The sequence below is a fragment of the Rhizophagus irregularis genome, chromosome 22 (assembly GCF_026210795.1).
Source record: "Rhizophagus irregularis chromosome 22, complete sequence".
NCBI classification, from domain to species: Eukaryota; Fungi; Glomeromycota; class Glomeromycetes; order Glomerales; family Glomeraceae; genus Rhizophagus; species Rhizophagus irregularis.
This window is the reverse complement of record NC_089450.1, coordinates 2192809-2211924: the sequence shown is the minus strand read 5'-3', so window position 1 is coordinate 2211924 and position 19116 is coordinate 2192809. Positions and strand designations below refer to the sequence as shown.

Here is a 19116-nt window from a genome sequence, read left to right as displayed (position 1 = left end):
TCACGTAAATTACAGTATATGGCAATAAGTGTCGATTCCATTATACGTAATTGCGTATAAAATAATAAATGATAATAAATCTATTTTAACTTCATTTATTACCTAGTATACAACTACTAGAAAGGTTTGATGCGAGTTCTTCTCCAAATGATGGGGATTGTTTTATCTTTGAAGCGTGAAATTTTTTTTTCATTCTCTTTTTTGAACACGAATTTCTTTTCCAATCTTATCTAATCAAAGTTTTGAACCGTTTTCACATCGAAATCTTAAAAATCCAATAACTTTGTATTTAATTAACATTCAAACCCTATAAAAAATTTTTCAGAAAAATGGTCACGTACCTGAGTTTCTTCGGAATAAAAACTAGAAAAATGATCATTTATCGGAGTTTTTCCCAGAATTTTTTTTTTATAGGGAAAGAATATATAATAAATTAAATGAATATACAATAACCTAAAAAAATGCTGTAACAGAGCGATTTTACATAGATATATCCGAAGGTATTACTTTATTATTTTCGAGACGTGAAACACAATTTTTTTTTTGGAAACCCGATCTGTTACACGAAAGAGATAAATGTTTTTGCAGGATTTGGAACATAAATAATAGGAAGAGTTTAAAGTTGTCAGAAGTAGAAATTTATTATAAGGTTATAGTTAATTATAGTTTAATATGATAAAAATTCACATATAGTTTTATTTAATTAAATGACCGCGTTGCGGTATTCAACTTTATTTAGTATAAGTGTACTCTCTATCTTGGGACATAGACATATATAGTGAAGTGTGTGTGCGCACTTATAGAAAGTAAATTATATTGTTTAGGATTAAACTAGAGTACATAGTAGTGCATGCGAGAGATGGACTGTACGAACTAAGCGTTAATTTAATTAACATTCTAACACTATAACTTCATTGAGTTTTTACATGTAAAATTTTTTAAAGGATTTCTCTTGTGATTAAAATATTGAGATCAAGAAAATTATATATGATTTACATTTTTAACGAAAATTGTTATTTTTGTTTATGTTACAAGTATAATTGTTATAAAAAGAAGACTCGAAGTTTTTAATTAAATAATTAAATGAGTTTAGAAGCTCAAACTAATTATTAGGCAAATGATTTGTTTGAGTAGTTTTTACTTTTTTATGCAAAATTATTAATTATTTAATAATATTAATAAAATTAATTCATACTATTGTCATACTATTATACTATTGCTTGCGTATTTACGGTAATAATATTTTGTTTCGACAATTACTAATATTGTGTTAGCTGCGGAATTAATAAGTTTGAAGGCGAAGTTTAGGATTAGGATTTTTATTTGGTTAATTAAACTGTCTTCACGAATAGAAGCGTTTTATCAGAGATATTAAAATGATAAAAACTAATATCGTAAAAATTATAGATACAGTAGTACGTACGGACATTAGTGAGATTTTTCTGATCGAAGCATTTCGGTCCATCGGCCAGGTACTTTTGTACGAGAATACTGATTTCATGTAAATTACAATTAAAATTTTTTTTTAATATATCTGCTGGCTGCTGCTGTGTTATCGAGACCTCCTTTGTATCATCAATATCAAGAACTAATTACATTATAATAAATTATTAACTTCTTTGAAGGTTACGAATATGGCAAATGTTACAGCATATTAAAGTTTATCATTGAAATTTTTGGTTATATAATCAATTTATAATCACAATTATATGTAAAGATAACAATTTATATAATAATACATACATCGATATTTATTTCTTTACTGAATTTTTAATTACTTCAATCTGCCTCTTTCATATTAACTGCAGCTTTAATTATGTAATAATTATGTAATATTTATTAAGCTGAAAGTATCATTATTATTCATATGATTAGAAAGCTACTTACATACATTATATTCTTGGCAATAATAATGTGCCCTTAATTTTAATTTTTCCCTAACAATTTGCCAAGGATTAACTAAGAACACTACCATAACGGATATTTATCCCTCAAATTTTTCGAATACAAGATCTTAGATTTATGATCACCATAATATTTGTAAATAATAATGAACTAGTAAAATATCATGTGATTACATTTAAAACTATCGTGCTATATATATAACTAAGGGTATAAATTCTATTACAGTTTTAAAAATTCAATAATATTTTATTTAAATAATGTCAGAAATAAGATAAAATGGTTATACAGTTTATTTTCTGTGATAGGCTAAATATTTCTACTGTAACAACTACTAGTAATTATGCCAGAATATAAAGAAATAAAGAATAAATAAAGAATAGAATATTGCATGGTTGTACAAAATTTTACCGTTGAAATCCTGAAGAAGGATTATTCAAACAAGCAAGAACTTGCTGAATCATATCCGAATTAGGTATAATGATAAAATTTGTCTGAGGGGAATTAATGGTAATGTTAAGCGACAAAGGAGGTATATCAGACTGAGGTGAATAATTATTATCAGACGAAGATTGCTGATTATTGTTGTGATTATCGTGATTATTATTATCACTGGGTTGTTGATGGTGATTATGACCAGGAATGATAGAATCAGTGTTGTTAGAAATGGCGGTTTGATGAATGTATTGTTGGTAGCTAGCATCATATTGCTGCTGATGATTAGGTGAAGCAACACTATGATGTTGATGATATTGCTGATTATGATTAGGTGAAGAAACATTGGGTTGCTGATCAGGAGAGTTAGTGACGTTATCGCTATAGTTAGAAATGGCGTTATCATATTGCTGATTATGATTAGGTGATGCAGCATTGGGTTGCTGATCGGGAAAGATAATGTTGTTATCGCTAAAGTAGTTATAAATGGGGGATTGTTGATTATTACATTGTTGATAGTTAGCATAGTTGGCATAATTGGCATCATATTGTTGCTGGTAAATTGATGTGGGCTGCTGATGATTAGGCGAAGAGACATTGGGTTGCTGATTGGGAGAGATAGTGTTTGATATCTGATCAGAAATTGGGTTATTAACGTTATCGCAATATGTGACAGGCATGACAGGCAAATATGTATCGTACGTCTGAGCAACAGTTTTTTGGGAATTTGATTCGTAGACATTATCACCAAAATTATTTGAAGAATTATGAGCCATAGTTTTTTTTATAAGTTATTGAATTGATGGAAAATGATGAGTATTTTTTTTCGAGGGAGGAGAATTTCAGAGGTTTTTATATTTTTTTTTCGAGGGAGGAAAATTTCAGAGGTTTTTATAAGAAAAAATCTTGTTAACACATCTATCTGGCGTAGCACGAAAAGCTATTTTTATTGCTAAATTCTTTAAACGGTTAAAAGAATGGACCAATAATGTTTACACATCCAGGCAGTTTTGTTTTTGAGTCTAAAAGAATAGCTTAAAAAAAATCTATTGATAATATTGGTTCGTTAGTAATAATAGCAGCAACATATTAACGAGAACACGTTTAAGTGCAAGCTTAAAATTCGTGATTCAGAATTCAATTCGTTTAAATCAATTGACACTCACATATTTACTCCAAATTATATAGTTCATTGACTTAAAAAAAATTATATATTATATTATTAGTACCTCGAATTTAACTTACTATAGTATACTGAAATAAATAACAACGATCGAAAAAAACCTCTTTTTTCTAATTTTCATATGTAAACCGTTAATCAGGTTAGTGGAAAGTAATCTATTAAATAATTTCATATTAAGTTTTATCGTTTCTAGTTGTAACAAAATCGTTAAGAAATAGTACCCGAAATATATATAAAAAGGTCAGAAGCAACCGAAAAAATTTTACTATTAGCTGTACAAATTTTTTCAGGAGGTCAGTATCCAAAAAGGCAATGGCTTTCCATCAGGCATTATCTATAAAAGGAAAAATTTTCATGAATTTTTAAAGAAATCATAAAATATCTATCATAAAAGTTCATTTAAGCACTGTATATTGGAATAACACTTACCAAGATAAATCATTCAAAGTTTGCATAAAAAACTAATTAAATATATTTCGGAAAAAGTCCGGAGTATCATTAAAGTTCATGTTCATGTTAACATCTTGATCTGTTTGATTATCATTTCGTCTTTGCTTTTTATGTTGATTTAGATCATTATGATAATATTTCATCGCCACAAAAAAATTCTCTTCTCTGATTTGGTATGTAGTTTCGCTCTCCAGCCTTTTGCAAAAGCTCATAAAATATTCTCTGAAATTAATTGATAATTCTCCATGATTGCTTCGATTAAGTGAATCGATCTGTTCAAGTTTTTTCACCCATGGAACAACTAATTCATCTGTTAACTTCTTTCTTTTCTTAGGAGTAGACTTCCCTCTCTTGCTAGTTGGCTTCATTCCAAAGATGGTCGGAAGGAAAATTTCGAAGAAAGGTTTAATTATTTCTAAACTAGTCGCTTTTTGTAATAAATCCAAATAATTTGTTTAAATAGTACATTTTCTTTAATATATGAATCGAAAACCGAGATGATGGAAAAGTCGATATTTCTTCCAAATTTCGTGGATTTCCTCAAAACAAATAACTGTGAGCTCGGAATCCTTGCTATAAGTTTTAAGGACACATTGATAAATTTTTGGTGACAGTATTAAAGATTTTCTTCTTAACGTAATATCGCTCATTTTTTCTTCTATAAAATATTGTTTAACGACTTGCTTTATAACTTGTTCATGATAATCAAATTTGGATTTAAGGAAATTTAGTAGGTCATCTTTCTTTAAATTTCTTTCGGGTTTAAAAGCTTCTCTGAAAAATTTAAAGGCGAGTGAAAAGACATTTTCACCTGATCGAATTACAAGGAAAGCGTCCCATAAGATGTCTCCTATTTCGTCTAATCGATGCTCAAACATATCATGGAGTGCATCTATTATAACATTATCTTTCAATGAGGAAACTTAGATTTATAAATTCGGCAAGGCGTGAAATTACCATTTCAATGGATGGGCAAGACCAATCGGATGCAGGGGTTGGTGGGAATAGAATGTGAAGTGCTCCTTGCATGACCAAGTCATTAACGTCGTTACAAATCTCATAATAACCAATTTGTTTCCATAAGTTCACTAAGTCCGGATGAATAAGAATTCCTCTCGCAATTACGTTAAGCTGTCTATTATTTTCGAATCCATCTTTGGAAGGATATTCCTCAGGAATTGGTTGTTGATGAATATGTGGATCGCTATTTAAATCTAATTGATACGCTTTTGGTCTAGGAGGAAATGGAACGAACCGTTTATTTAAAATCAAATCTTCTATATCTTTCTCAACATGCCAGAAGCGTAATTTATCACATGAGGACCTGCGGAGAGGAAGTGGAATAACTCCATATCATTACCCTTTGATGGTAAGGTTTCATTCATATTAGCTAATTGTTTGTACCCTAAATAAGTGAACACGAATATGGGTAAATTGCTTGTTGATTTTTTGTTGGAAAGTGCGAATTCTATCCGCATCAAGTTGACCGACATTATGTTCTATTTTGAGCTCTATCAACTTTTGATCATATTTTCCAAAATGCATAAGTAACCTTTAAATAAAATATCTTGATATTGGAACCTTTCTCAATTAATGTCTTACATACTGGGATATCTATAAAGTAGGGCCCAATCGCACAGCGTGGAATAATGCATGAGATTTTCCATAACGCACTATTGGCGTAAGCATCTTTCGAAATGACAGACCAGTTTCGACAAGTTAATGCCAAATTAAGCGGGAATCTATGTATTTATATATATTTATCTTAATTTCATATTCAAAATTCTGAAAATATTGTTGCATTTAATAAATTAGGTAATGGTTGTAGCACAAAATTGAGAATCTTAATTTTCGATAAAACGATACAGATAAAAACATAAATATGAAAATTTTTTGGTCAATAAAATAAGTATTTTTGTTCAGAACTCCTCTTTTTATTAAAAAAAAATTTAAGTACTCGGACCCGACTCAGGACAATAAATTGATAGGTTGAATTTTTTATCTAGCCTATTTAAGAACCACCTGAAAGGAAATATGAAAAAGGAAATTTTAAATTGAAGATCATATTTCTCAGAGTTTTGGTGGGACAAAATTACCAGTGTCTGAAAAGGGAAAAGGATGAAAGAAAGATATATAGTTACTTTATTTTAAATATTCGGTAGATAAAAATATATTAGTGAATGATAATTAAATTTGTAATAATATTCACGGATGTAATAAAAATGAATAATCCGGAAAAAAATTACCTAACGAATTAATAACAAGCGAAAAGTACGAAATAAATAGAAAATAATTTTGATAATTAAATGAACGTAAAAAATGGATTTGTAACACTTATTATATGATTGTGTCTTTGTCGCTCGAAAAAATTCAAAGTAGTTAAAAGTAATTAGAATTTCCTTTAGAAAACATAAGTTCTAATTTTGAAAACTTTGAACAAGCGGTAAAAAAAAAATTTGGCTGAGATTTTTGTATTAAAAAAAATAAATGTAACTAATTTTCTTCGACAAACTGCTTAGTTGAGAGAACTAAACGTTTTGAGCGCTTTTAAAAGAAATTATTTAAAGAAATTATTTATAGTAATATAAACAAAATAAAACAAAACGATGTAAAAATTTTTAAAAACTAAATTTAAAGCTTTTATTTGGGGTCCAAATATTTTATTTTATCACCCTAGTAGTAATTTTTTAGCCCTCGGAATAAACCCCGACTCACTTATGAATTAAAACAAATCTCTGAGAATAAAAATTGAATAAAATTGTATAAAATAGTAATAATGCTAAAAAAATATTTTAATAATAATAAATTTACTTGTGAAGTCATTAATATCTTATCAATGAAAATTTTTTTATCTCTGATTTTCGATGATAAGTGTTTATTATAGAAATAATTAATTTATAGAACAGAGAAATATGTGAAATTGTGAAATATAAACAATATAAACGTATCAATTACAGTATATTTCAATTCACTAAATTCATTTTCAAAAAATGATGCCCTTTCGACTACTTTTAATATTCGATCTGACTTTCAATTACATCCACCATCATACTTCATTTTTTTTTTAAAAAAAAAAGAAAGAACCGCAGTAATACACCCGTAAATTTTGAATTTGAAGTAATGTAAAGATGATAACAGAGTAAATCTAAGAAATAAAATAAAAATTATGTTAATTCATAACTCCAGCTAAAAAAAAATCTTTTTACTAATGAGTAAATTATTTTAATTGCCTTTTTGGCGCGTATCATACCCATAGGTGAACACAACATGCACTATATCTTTTCATATATATAAAAAAAAAAATTTTTTATTCCAAAGAAAAAAATTTTTATTTATATTAATAATCTTTTAGAAAAACCTATTAAGCCCCTCCATCAAATTAAAGATTCAACATGATGATGTATTTTGTCCTAGCCTTTTTTACATTTTTCCCGTGTGATTCGTGTGATTGCGAATAAAATAAAATAAATATACTACTAGCTTTACCTGGAATGCCTCAATAATAACAAGCAAATCAACTTATATTATCAGATAATCAAGTCTATATTATAAATTAATCCACAAATTTATTATTAATTACTTACAGTATGTAAATAATGATTTGCGCTTTTTTAATTAAGAATCTGGAGTCAAGTTGGCACACTCTTCAATTAATTAAAATTTTTCAATAAATGAGTTATTTATAGTTGCGGAGTTTTGTTTGTAGAAAGTGCTTTTATGTGTTTATTTTATGTATTTTTAATTAAATAAAAATTAAAATTTTATGTAAATTATTTAATTATTTATTGAGTTAAAGTGAAATTACATTTATTATCGAATCTTAATTTATATACATGTATATATATTTTTTTTTTAAAAAAAATTATTTATTTATTGTTAATATTTATTTTGTTAATATTTGAAGATTAGTTAATTGATTAAATAAGAATAAAAAAATCATTTTTACAGAATTTCAGCATCATATAATAATTTTTTTTTCTTTTTTGATTAGTAAATGATTATTAGATAATTGGGTAAAAGTTTATTAAGATGCATATTATTTTTAATGATGTTTTTTCTATTTAATAATTGAATATAATTTATAAAAAATTCAAATTATAACTATGATATTATATTTTTATTATTTTATTTTATTATTAAAAAGATCATCTTTAACGTCATATTTAATAAATAAAATGTAAAAAAAAAAAATTCACAAAGTTTTAAAGTCATAATATGTAATTATTTTTTTTTAAAAAAAATCAGCGAATTACTTTATTAATTAAACGTAATAAGAAAAATTCTGGAAATATATGTAGAAAAAAATAAGTAATATTGTGTATACGAACCACCTAAAAAAATATCATGCATAAATCTATGTTATATAATTATATCTTTATTATTTCCTAATTCTTTTCTTACATCTTTTATTACTATTACTATTATTATTTTTATTATTTTTTTTATTTAGAATAAATGAAAATTATATTCATTTATTATTTATTATAAATATTTTTTTTTTATTTAAATAATTTAATTTGAAAGTTTATGAATTACCTCTAAAATATTATTATAAGGGAGTTCTTCGCAAAGAACAAATTTTCCCGTTAATCTGAGTACATTACCAGACATAAAATCCAGAATCCATTTTGGAACTGAAGGATTTTTTGTAAAAAATGCAATTATTTTTAGGTTCATTGTTGTATTATTTTCTTTTTTCACAACAATAGCTTCTTTCACAATATATCACGTTCAACAACTACACAGACAAAGGTGAGCTTTGCTGGCATAGTATTTATTATTATTATTTAATTAATAATTAAAAAAAAATGAAAGTTTATTTATGTTATATTTTTTTTTAATTAATTTTTTAAATCAAAAGAGAGGTATCTTATTTATTGGTTTTTTATAAAAAAAATATTTGTATAAGCGTTATTAATTAAAAATGAAATCACTATTTTATAATAAATAATTTTTATAAGGAAATATTTTGACATAATAATTATTTATCATTATTTATCATACAAAAAATTCTTATTAATTTTTTTTGAGAAATATTATATATATATTTTATTTTTTCCTCTTTTCTTTTTTTTTTAGTAATAAAAAACGAAAGTGAATGGTAATTATTACGGATCATATCAAATTTTTTCCTAAATTAATTATTAATATATTATATTATCATAGTAATTACGTATTTTACGTATTATGTTGATCATTTTTTTTTCATATATACAGTATTAACCCACCATCAGCTGACTGCGGATTCAACACTTGAAGCTTGAAGCTTGAAGCTGAAACTTAAGCTTAAGCTTCAAGCTTAAGTATATGAATAAAAAATCTTGGAAAGGTCTAAAGTCTAAACCATATTTGGCCTCAAACTAACTATATTTTGAATTTCATGGTTAGTACGATCGTCAAATTAATTAAGAAAATAACCACAATTAAAGTTAGACATATTACACAAGATTTTCGGCATTCTTTTCTTCAGGCTAATTAACAATGTTCATTATTAGGGATGCTAAAAGTTCAGCTATAACCGATCATAACCGGTTTTTACCGGTTCGGTTATCGTTCTGTTTCAGTCCAAGACCGACCGGTTAACCGTGTTTTATGCATCAAATTTACGAGTTGATCACGTGATTTTCGTTTCTCTGAAAAATCACATCGGCACTATTGTTGTAAAAAAATTACGTAAATAAATTTAAAGAATATTATCCAAAAAATCATAGTTAATACTTTATGACATCATTTTAGATTAGGGATGCAGGAATGCCAACGGTCGGTTCAGAAAATCTTTTAGAAATAAATCAGATAAAATTAAAAAGGAAAATAACAAGCTAATTTTGGAGTTATATAATAAATTAAAAAAAAATCGAAATTCAAACTGTTTTTACAATAAAAATTAAATAATAAGTCGAAATTACGGGTATGAAAATTTGAAAACAACTCCGAGAAATATTCACATGACTTAGTATTTTTTTTATTAATTTTTGTCGACCTGCTTTTAGTGCGTTCATCAAAATATATTGAATAAAATATTATTTTTTTTTTATTTTTTTTATTTTTAATCAACAACTGAAGTACAAAATTAGTTGATATTTAAGACTAACATTTTTCTTTTATAAAAATAACAATTTTTGTAATATATAATATTATGGAAAAAATTTAATATATATAAATACAGATAAAATAATTTTTGAAGTGGTTTTTATTTTCTACGCTCCAGCTCGTAAAATATGTCAATACAATTGTGAAAAATTTTTTATGAGTTATTCCTAGAATAAACGTATAGTAAAATGAAACATAAAGAAGTAACATAGTATTGTGTTAATTAATGTACTAAATCTAAGAATAAAATTTAACCATCCTGCACAAAAACCCAATTTCCCTTAAATTCGTTAAAAATATTGCTTGTTTTTTTTGAATCTGTTGCTATATGAAATGAATAGTGTTCTAAGAGAATGTTATAATATGTACTGTAGTATATCTGATATCTAATTTTGGAAATAAATTCGTACAGAAGCAATAGTAAATTAAGGGTATTAGATTATACAGTATATGCTTTGTGTAGGTTTTAGGTAAGTCTATTAACTAATTTTATCAAAGTTGTAAAAAAATATTTGTTCAGGTTATACTGACATCAATTTTTTTTTGCCATATGTTACATAAGAGTTCATGTACCATTAATTACTGTACTCCCTCTCCCCCCTATAAAAACGAAATTTGTTAAATTTGTTGTTCATGTGTAATAAGTGTCTAAACAAGCACCAATTTGTCCGATTTATGTCTTATTACAAAAAAACGAAAATTAAACAAAATGGTGCTTTTTTAGACATTTATTACACATGAACAACAAATTTAACACATTCCGTTTTTATAAGGGCCCTTAATTATTTATCTGTCACTACAATCATGTAATTTTAAAACGTAAAAATCTAATCTTTAAGATAATCAAAAAATCAGATAAGATAAAGTGTATTACATAAAAGGAAAATTTTTGAAAGGCAATTTAAAGGCTTAGACTCAAAATTAATAGATTATCTGAACACGTGTATCTAGGTAACGCCCGTGATTGGCTGAGATACAGATAATACAGATGGGATCATCATTTGGCTGATGTTTTCGATAGGTAAGAATATAATTATGATTATCCTAAAAAGGAAAATGTGCATTGGTGATATGGCAAGCCGTACTAAGTCAAAAGGTTGATAACTTTTCATCATGTTTTATGATGATTTTTCATCATGTTTCATGATAACTTTTCATCATGTTTCATGATGACTTTTCATCATGTTTTATGATAACTTTTCATCATGTTGACATGATGACTTTTCATCATGTTGATCATATTTTTCATCATATTTTATGATGTTTTTCACCATGTGACATGAAATTTTTTCATCATGTGTTGAATAATCTTCATCATGTTTCCTAATATGAAATTAAAAATGTCTTGCCAAACTACTGGTTTTTTGATATTCAGATTTAGAAAATAAGAAATTTTTTTTTTACAAACTTAGAAATTTACCGATTTTCTATGGCAAGCCGTTCAAGTCAAAAGTCCGCCGCTATTGCAGCAGGTACCTGTTGCTTTCGTGGCAGGTACCTGCTAGATTTGCAGCAGGTACCTGCTGAATTTGCGGCAGGTATCTGCTGGATTTACGGCAGATACCTGCTAGAATTGCGGCAGGTACCTGCTAGATTTGCGGCAGGTACCTGCTGAATTAGCGGCAGGTACCTGCTGAACTTGCAGCAGGTACCTGACAGGTTACAAATATGGTATTTTATTTTTTCTGGGTCAAAAAGATTTTTTTAATTTCCATTTATAGTAATCTACCGAATTATTGGATCCAAGTTAGTTTATTTCTTTTTTCAGAAGTGATCTTCATCTCATAATTCGGCCCATTACTTTAAATTTTGCTAAAATTAATGATATATAAGGAATCTATATTAATTATAAATAAATTTTTGAAAAGATCGTTTAATTGACATTTTACAATAAGCTTAAAAATCAAACTATAAAAGTTATATTATTTATTTTTTATATACTATTATTTTTATTGAAGTTTTGCTTTATATATCATTATTAGTTGAATTTATAAGAGTTATGACAATGGGATTGATATAAAATGAGTCTTTGTCATATTCACACATCTGCTCATAATTGTTTTAGATTTCCTGCCCAAATTCAAAATAAAAATAAATAGTTTATTTATGATTTTTAGCAAATCAACAGACATTTCTATAAAAAAAATATACATATAATTAGCTATCAATAAAGTTAAATTTACTGGAGTTGCTTTTTTTTTTTAAAAAAAAATATTCCCTATATGTAAATTTTTGTTCATTAATTCTTTTAATAGTTTTGCAAAGATTTCATAATTTAAAATTTTTTTTCTAAATGATCAGAGATTTCCAGCCATAATCCACATATAAGAAAGTTTTTGTGATATTGGTTTTAAAAGAATAATATTAATGATAGTGGCATCAATAAATTTAAACCAATATAGTTAAATTGGGTATATAAATAATAATATTCTGGTAGTGTATTTTGTTATACTAATCATTTAATCAAATTGTAAATTTTAAAATTATTTAAATTGATTTTTATATTGCTCATTTGAATTTAAAAATTTTATAATAATTTATTAGTATTAATTCTTTCATTTATAATTTTTTTATACTTAAAAGTTGAGTTTCAAGTTATTTTTTACATTAAACCTTATTTTAAAAAATACTTTGAATTTACAATATAAATTAAAACTATTAAAGATTTTAGTATTGATTATACGATTAATTCTAGCCAAATTTATAGTGATGGGCAGAATTATGAGATGAAAATCACTTCTGAAAAAAGAAATAAACTAACTTGGATCCAATAATTCAGTAGATTACTATAAATGGAAATCAAAAAAATTTTTTTGACCCAGAAAAAATAAAATACCATATTTGTAACCTGTCAGGTACCTGCTGCAAGTTCAGCAGGTACCTGCCGCAAATCTATCAGGTACCTGCCGCAATTCTAGCAGGTATCTGCTGCAATTCTAGCAGGTACCTGCCGTGAATCCAGCAGATACCTGCTGCAAATTCAGCAGGTACCTGCCGCAATAGCAGCGGACTTTTGACTTGAACGGCTTGCCATAATTTTCTGGTATTTTTCCATTACACAAATATATATCACATAAAAAATTTTATCACATCACGTTAACAGTATATGAACAAAAGAAAAATAATTCAATAAAAACAATACATATACATAAATATAGGTTGTAAAATTTTTCGTATGGGAAGAGTTCGTATGGGACTTTTTAATAAAGATTTTCTTTTTATAGGGTTCGTATGGGATATTTTTAATAAAAATTTTTTTTTTTTTGAGATTTTCTTAGAGTTCATATGGGAGGATGTCTTTGATAGAAGAGTTTTTTTTTTGAGTTCGTATGGGATATTTTAAATAAAAAATTTTTTTTTTGAGATTTTCTAAGATTCATATAGGATATTTTTGATAAAGATTTTTTTTTTTGAGATTTTCTTAGAGTTCATATGGGAGGATGTCTTTGACAGAAAAGCATTTTTTTGAGAGATTCTAGGGTTCGTATGGGATATTTTAAATAAAAATTTTTTTTTTTGAGATTTTCTAAGATTCATATAGGATATTTTTGATAAAGATTTTTTTTTTTGAGATTTTCTTAGAGTTCATATGGGAGGATGTCTTTGACAGAAAAGCATTTTTTTGAGAGATTCTAGGGTTCGTATAGGATATTTTAAATAAAAATTTTTTTTTTTGAGATTTTCTAAGATTCATATAGGATATTTTTGATAAAGATTTTTTTTTGAGATTGTTTTTAATTTGATAATTCATCAAATAACGTTGCGAGAACGTTTTTTAATATATAATTCAATAAAAAAAAGGTTCACAATGTTTTTTTCAATAATTCATTAAAAGCATAGCAAAAACGTTTTTTAATATATAATTCAATAAAAAAATGGCTCACAACGTTTTTTTTATTGAATTATACATTAAAAACATTCTCACGGTGTTATTTGATGAATTATCAAAAAAACATTGTGAAACTTTTTTTTTATTGAATTAGTATACATTAACGTTCTCGCAGCTATTGATGTCATCAGGAAATTTTTTATGCGCAGTAAATGCACAAAAAGGTTGCATAAAAAAAATTGATTTGCGCACCCTGAAAATGCACAATGATTGTATATTTAGTAATGTGTAATTAATTGTTCAAAATTTTGCACATTTTTATATAATATATTGTAACTTTATTGAAATGTGCAATATTTGCAACTTTAATAACATAACTTTATAAATTGCGCAAATTTGATATTACTTAATTGCATAATTTGTATTCTAACCTAAAAATACAAGCTAACGCTAAAATCTAAGGCTAAAATCTAACACTAACGCTAAGCAAATTGACAAAATCTAAACCCAACCATAAATATAAAAATTCCAAGAATAGTAAAATCGAAACGCGCGAAAATATAAAAAATAACCAAGTAAAATTGTTAGTAAAATTGAAATTAACCGAAATCAATAAATGAAATCAAATAAAATAGTACCAACCGCAAATATAAAAAATCCAAAGAGTAAAATCAAAATAATACCAACCGTAAATATAAAAAATTCAAGGAAAATTAGCAAAATCGAAACGCGCATGTAATAACAATTAAAGGAATAAAAGTTGAAATTTACCGAATTGTCACATCCAAGGAGACCGAATAATGTAAAAAAGAATCGTTAGAAGCTGTTTGTGAAGATAAAAAGTATTAAAAGAATAAAAAAAAATAAAAAACCATACCAAAATATCGCATCTAGGATAATATTTTAATAGGTAGTAAGCATTAGTATACTTCGGAAGGTTCACTTCCTACAAAATAATGAAATGTTAGTACATTTCTTCAAAGTAAACATTAAACAAACTGACCTCCACACACTTACCCCATATTCCAGGAAGCTGAAACCCTGTAAATTAAAGAAAAAAATTAAAAAATAATTTATTTTTTTTTATTTTTTTTAAAAAAACAATAAGTTTTGAAATGAAACTTACCTATCAAATGTTCAAGAACAGAAGCTGAAACCTACAAAATAGAAAAAAAATAATTTTTTTTTTAAAAAAAATAAAGTTTTGAAGTGTGTTCAAAATGAACTTACCTATCCAAAGTCCAAAAACTGAAGCTGAAACCTACCAAGAAAATAAATTAATTAAATAAAAAAAAAATTTAAAAAAAGACTCGAAGCTTTTGCTTCAAAACCATCTATCAAAGCCCAAAACCGAAGTTGATATCTACAAAACAAAAAAAAATCAACATATAATTTTTTTAAAAAAATTATTTAAAAAAAAAAAGAATTTCGAAGTATTTACTTCAAAATTCACCTATAAGAGCCCAAGAACGCCAATACCTACAAATAAACAAAAAAAAATATTATTAAAAAAGTGTATTTATATTGAATAATAAAAGTTTTGAAGCTTACACTTCAAAACTTACTCATCCAAAGTCTATGATCCGAAACCCAAAACCTAAAAACAGAAGAAAGAAATTAAAAAAAAATATTTTAAAAGTTTCAAAGCGAAAGCAAAGCTTCGAAACTTATCTAACAAAGACCAAGTATCAGAAGACGTAACTTACAAAATAAAAAAAAAGAAAATTATTAAAAGTTTAAAAAAACTTTTTAAAAAAAAGTTTTGAAGCGTTTAACCACCTAACAAGGCCCAAGTATCAGAAGGTGAAACCTATAAAATAAGAAAAAAAATTTTTTTAAGTTTCAAAGCCAATATCTATACAATAGAAGAAAAATATTTAATAAAAAATAAATAATAGTTTTGAAACGAAACTTTGAAAAACATTAAATTAAAAGAAAAAAATAAATAAAAAATAATTTTTTTATAGTTTCGCAATGAAACTTTGAAAAGAAAAAAAAATAATTTATTTAGTTTTGTTGTGAAACTTCGAAAGAGTTTTAAATAAAAATAAATTAAAGAAAAAAAATAAAATAAAAAATAATTTTTTTTATAGTTTCGTAACGAAACTTTGAAAAGAAAAATAAAAAATAATTTTTTTAAAGTTTCGTTGTGAAACTTCGAAAGAGTTTTAAATAAAAAAAAATTTAAAAATTAATTTGTTAAAGATTATCACTTATCTATTATATACGTGATAATCATTCTTCGGAAAGATATCAAAATTTTGGTTGAAATTTCGCACAGTCCGAACTTTGGCCAAAACTTAGCCGAAAGTCACATGACCAAAATCGACTAGTGGAACGCAGTGGTTATAAATAGTTTTAATTGGCTATATTTCTCTTATGTGTATATGTGCAATATTTTGTGCAAATTTTATGCAAAAATGACATATACAATATTTTACAATAAATTGCAAAAAATTTTGCTCATTATTGCATAAAATTTGTGCAATTTAAAATTTTGTGCAATATATTGAACAATATTGAACTTATTGCACATTAATGTACAATATTGACCCCTCCGAAATTTACTGATGGAATTATCAAAAAAAACTCTCAAAAAAAAATTATCAAAAATATTTTATATAAATCTTAGAAAATCTCAAAAAAAAAAATTTTTTATTAAAAATATCCCATACGAACCCTATAAAAAGAAAATCTTTATTAAAAAGTCCCATACGAACTCTTTCCATACGAACTCAAAAAATCTCAAAAAAGATATTTTCTATCAAAGATATCCCATACGAACTCTTCCCATACGAAAAATTTTACAACCTATATTTATGTATATGTATTGTTTTTATTGAATTATTTTTCTTTTGTTCATATACTGTTAACGTGATGTGATAAATTTTTTATGTGATATATATTTGTGTAATGGCAAAATACCAGAAAATCGGTAAATTTCTAAGTTTGTAAAAAAAAAATTTCTTATTTTCTAAATCTGAACATCAAAAAACCAGTAGTTTGGCAAGACATTTTTAATTTCATATTAGGAAACATGATGAAGATTATTCAACACATGATGAAAAAATTTCATGTCACATGGTGAAAAACATCATAAAATATGATGAAAAATATGATCAACATGATGAAAAGTTATCATAAAACATGATGAAAAGTCATCATGAAACATGATGAAAAGTTATCATGAAACATGATGAAAAATCATCATAAAAACATGATGAAAAGTTATCAACCTTTTGACCAGTACGGCTTGCCATATGGTGATGTTACAATCATTCCATTATGACGGAAATTTTAACGTTTTAATCACGGGATAAACAATCGAAAGACATGGATATATTTATAGTAATATTTATATTTTTTTTTCGGTTCATATCACTAATCAGTATGAATTTAAAATTCTTTTCTTTTCGAACATACAAAAGAAAGAAACTCATTTTCTTAAATTATTAATTTAACAGCAAATTAAAATGCCAACATTTGGCATTAGGCATAATAACCCTTTGTAATTGAACAAATCGGGTACTTGGCTAAAATAAATTTTTAATCCACAATTTAAAACTGATTAGATCTGCAATATGCACGTACTGATCTTTTTCATGTGAACAAAGAAAAAGAAATATTAAATAATTTCGTCAGTTAGCTATTTTTTATATATTTAATATACCGAAACACGTCATTATATCATTTTTTTTGAGGTAATAAAACTGTATAAGCATGGTATAATATTCTAAATTAAAATCGCGATAAAGAATTAAATTTAAGCATTCGAATTTATAATTTTTATTTAAAAATGACTGAATAAAGTAAATAAATTCGTGAATAAATGAATGAATGAATAAATGATGGATAAAGCAATTGAGACGTTTCTAATTTATTGACTTTAAAATAATACATATAAAAAAAATTTTTTTTTATTTGCGACATCAAAATAAAATTCTAGTAGTTTAAATAAAAAAAAAAAATTTCTCACTCCGAAAAGCCTTTTATGATAAATTTAAAGTTAATTCGTATAACAAGTAGTGAAAATCACTATTCAAATTCGGGGAAAATAAAAAAAAAATGTATTTTTGCGATTATCTCGTGACCCAATAATCCAATTTCGATGAACAATTTTTTATCGTGTAGCTTTCCACGCCCTCTGCAAAATAAAAAAAAGATCATTAAAATTGGACCAACAGATCGTGAGATAATTGCAAACCGATTTTTTCGGAGAATATCGTGAGGAATCTAGCCACGTTCCGAAAAAAATCAGTTTTGTATTATCTTACGATCTATTGGTCCAATTTCGACGAACTTTTTTTTATTTTGCAGAGGGTGTGAAGAGCTACACGAAAAAAAAATGTTCATCGAAATTGAATTACTGAATCACGAGAAAATCGCAAAAAACGATTTTTTTTATTTTCCCCGAATTTGAATAGTGACTTTCACTACTTGTTATACGGATCACGAATTAAATAAACGGCATTGATACCGAATTATTTCATTAAAACGAAAATTCAATGTTTTAATAACGGATCATTATAATCATTGTTTTGGAACGGATAAAATTTTTTTTCGTGTAACATAACAATGATTTTCCGTAAAATCAGAATCCCAAAACCGAAAATTTAAAAATCCTGACACTCATTATACCAACACTACTATCTTTTTTTTAAAAAAATTATTTTTTTTTATTAATAAGTCGCAAAAGTTAAGAACTAATTAAAAATATCTAAAGATTTTTAAAATATTTCGAAGATTAACTGTTAATGTTTTATTAAAAATTGATAAATTTTTATTAATATTTAGTAATTTTAATAAGAAAATTTCTTAAAATACACTAGTGTGCGAAACACGGGTCACGTGACTTTAATTTGTCACCCATGTCACACCCTTCTAGTTTTCCATTTTTACTATTTATTATAGGGACAAATTTTTTCAGTAAGAAAAACCTTATTTGTCACATATTATATGTCGCGCCCTATAATTTCGGCCAAATTTATAATTCCAGCCAAAATTTACCCGAATTTCCATTTTTGGATACTGGAGTGACGTTACACAATCCAAAAAAGGCAATTTTGATTCTTAGTAAAAATAAAAATTCGTTACACAAAATTCCAAAAAAAGGAAATTTTTATGTAGATCACCGGAAAGTATGATAAACACGTGATCCGTGTTTCGCACACTAGTGTACTGTACAAATAGAAATAGTCTTTTAATAATACTTCGCAAAATTTATAAT

The 19116-nt window shown here is 25.8% G+C and overlaps 2 protein-coding genes across 2 annotated transcripts; both read right to left on the bottom strand.

Annotated features, from left to right (window-relative positions):
- Window positions 1-2309: 2309 nt before the first annotated feature.
- OCT59_014710 (uncharacterized protein) lies at window positions 2310-3113 on the bottom strand (the record flags this gene model as incomplete). The annotated part of the gene is made up of 1 exon (XM_025329114.2): window positions 2310-3113. One exon carries the CDS (start codon window positions 3111-3113, stop codon window positions 2310-2312), a length of 804 nt encoding a protein of 267 aa, XP_025190035.1.
- Window positions 3114-3981: 868 nt separating this feature from the next.
- OCT59_014709 (uncharacterized protein) lies at window positions 3982-5463 on the bottom strand (the record flags this gene model as incomplete). Its single annotated transcript, XM_066150193.1, has 4 exons — window positions 3982-4397; window positions 4464-4839; window positions 4928-5294; window positions 5375-5463. The coding sequence occupies 4 exons, from the start codon at window positions 5461-5463 to the stop codon at window positions 3982-3984; spliced, it is 1248 nt and encodes a 415-aa protein (XP_066002384.1).
- Between the last annotated feature and the right edge of the window lie 13653 nt (window positions 5464-19116).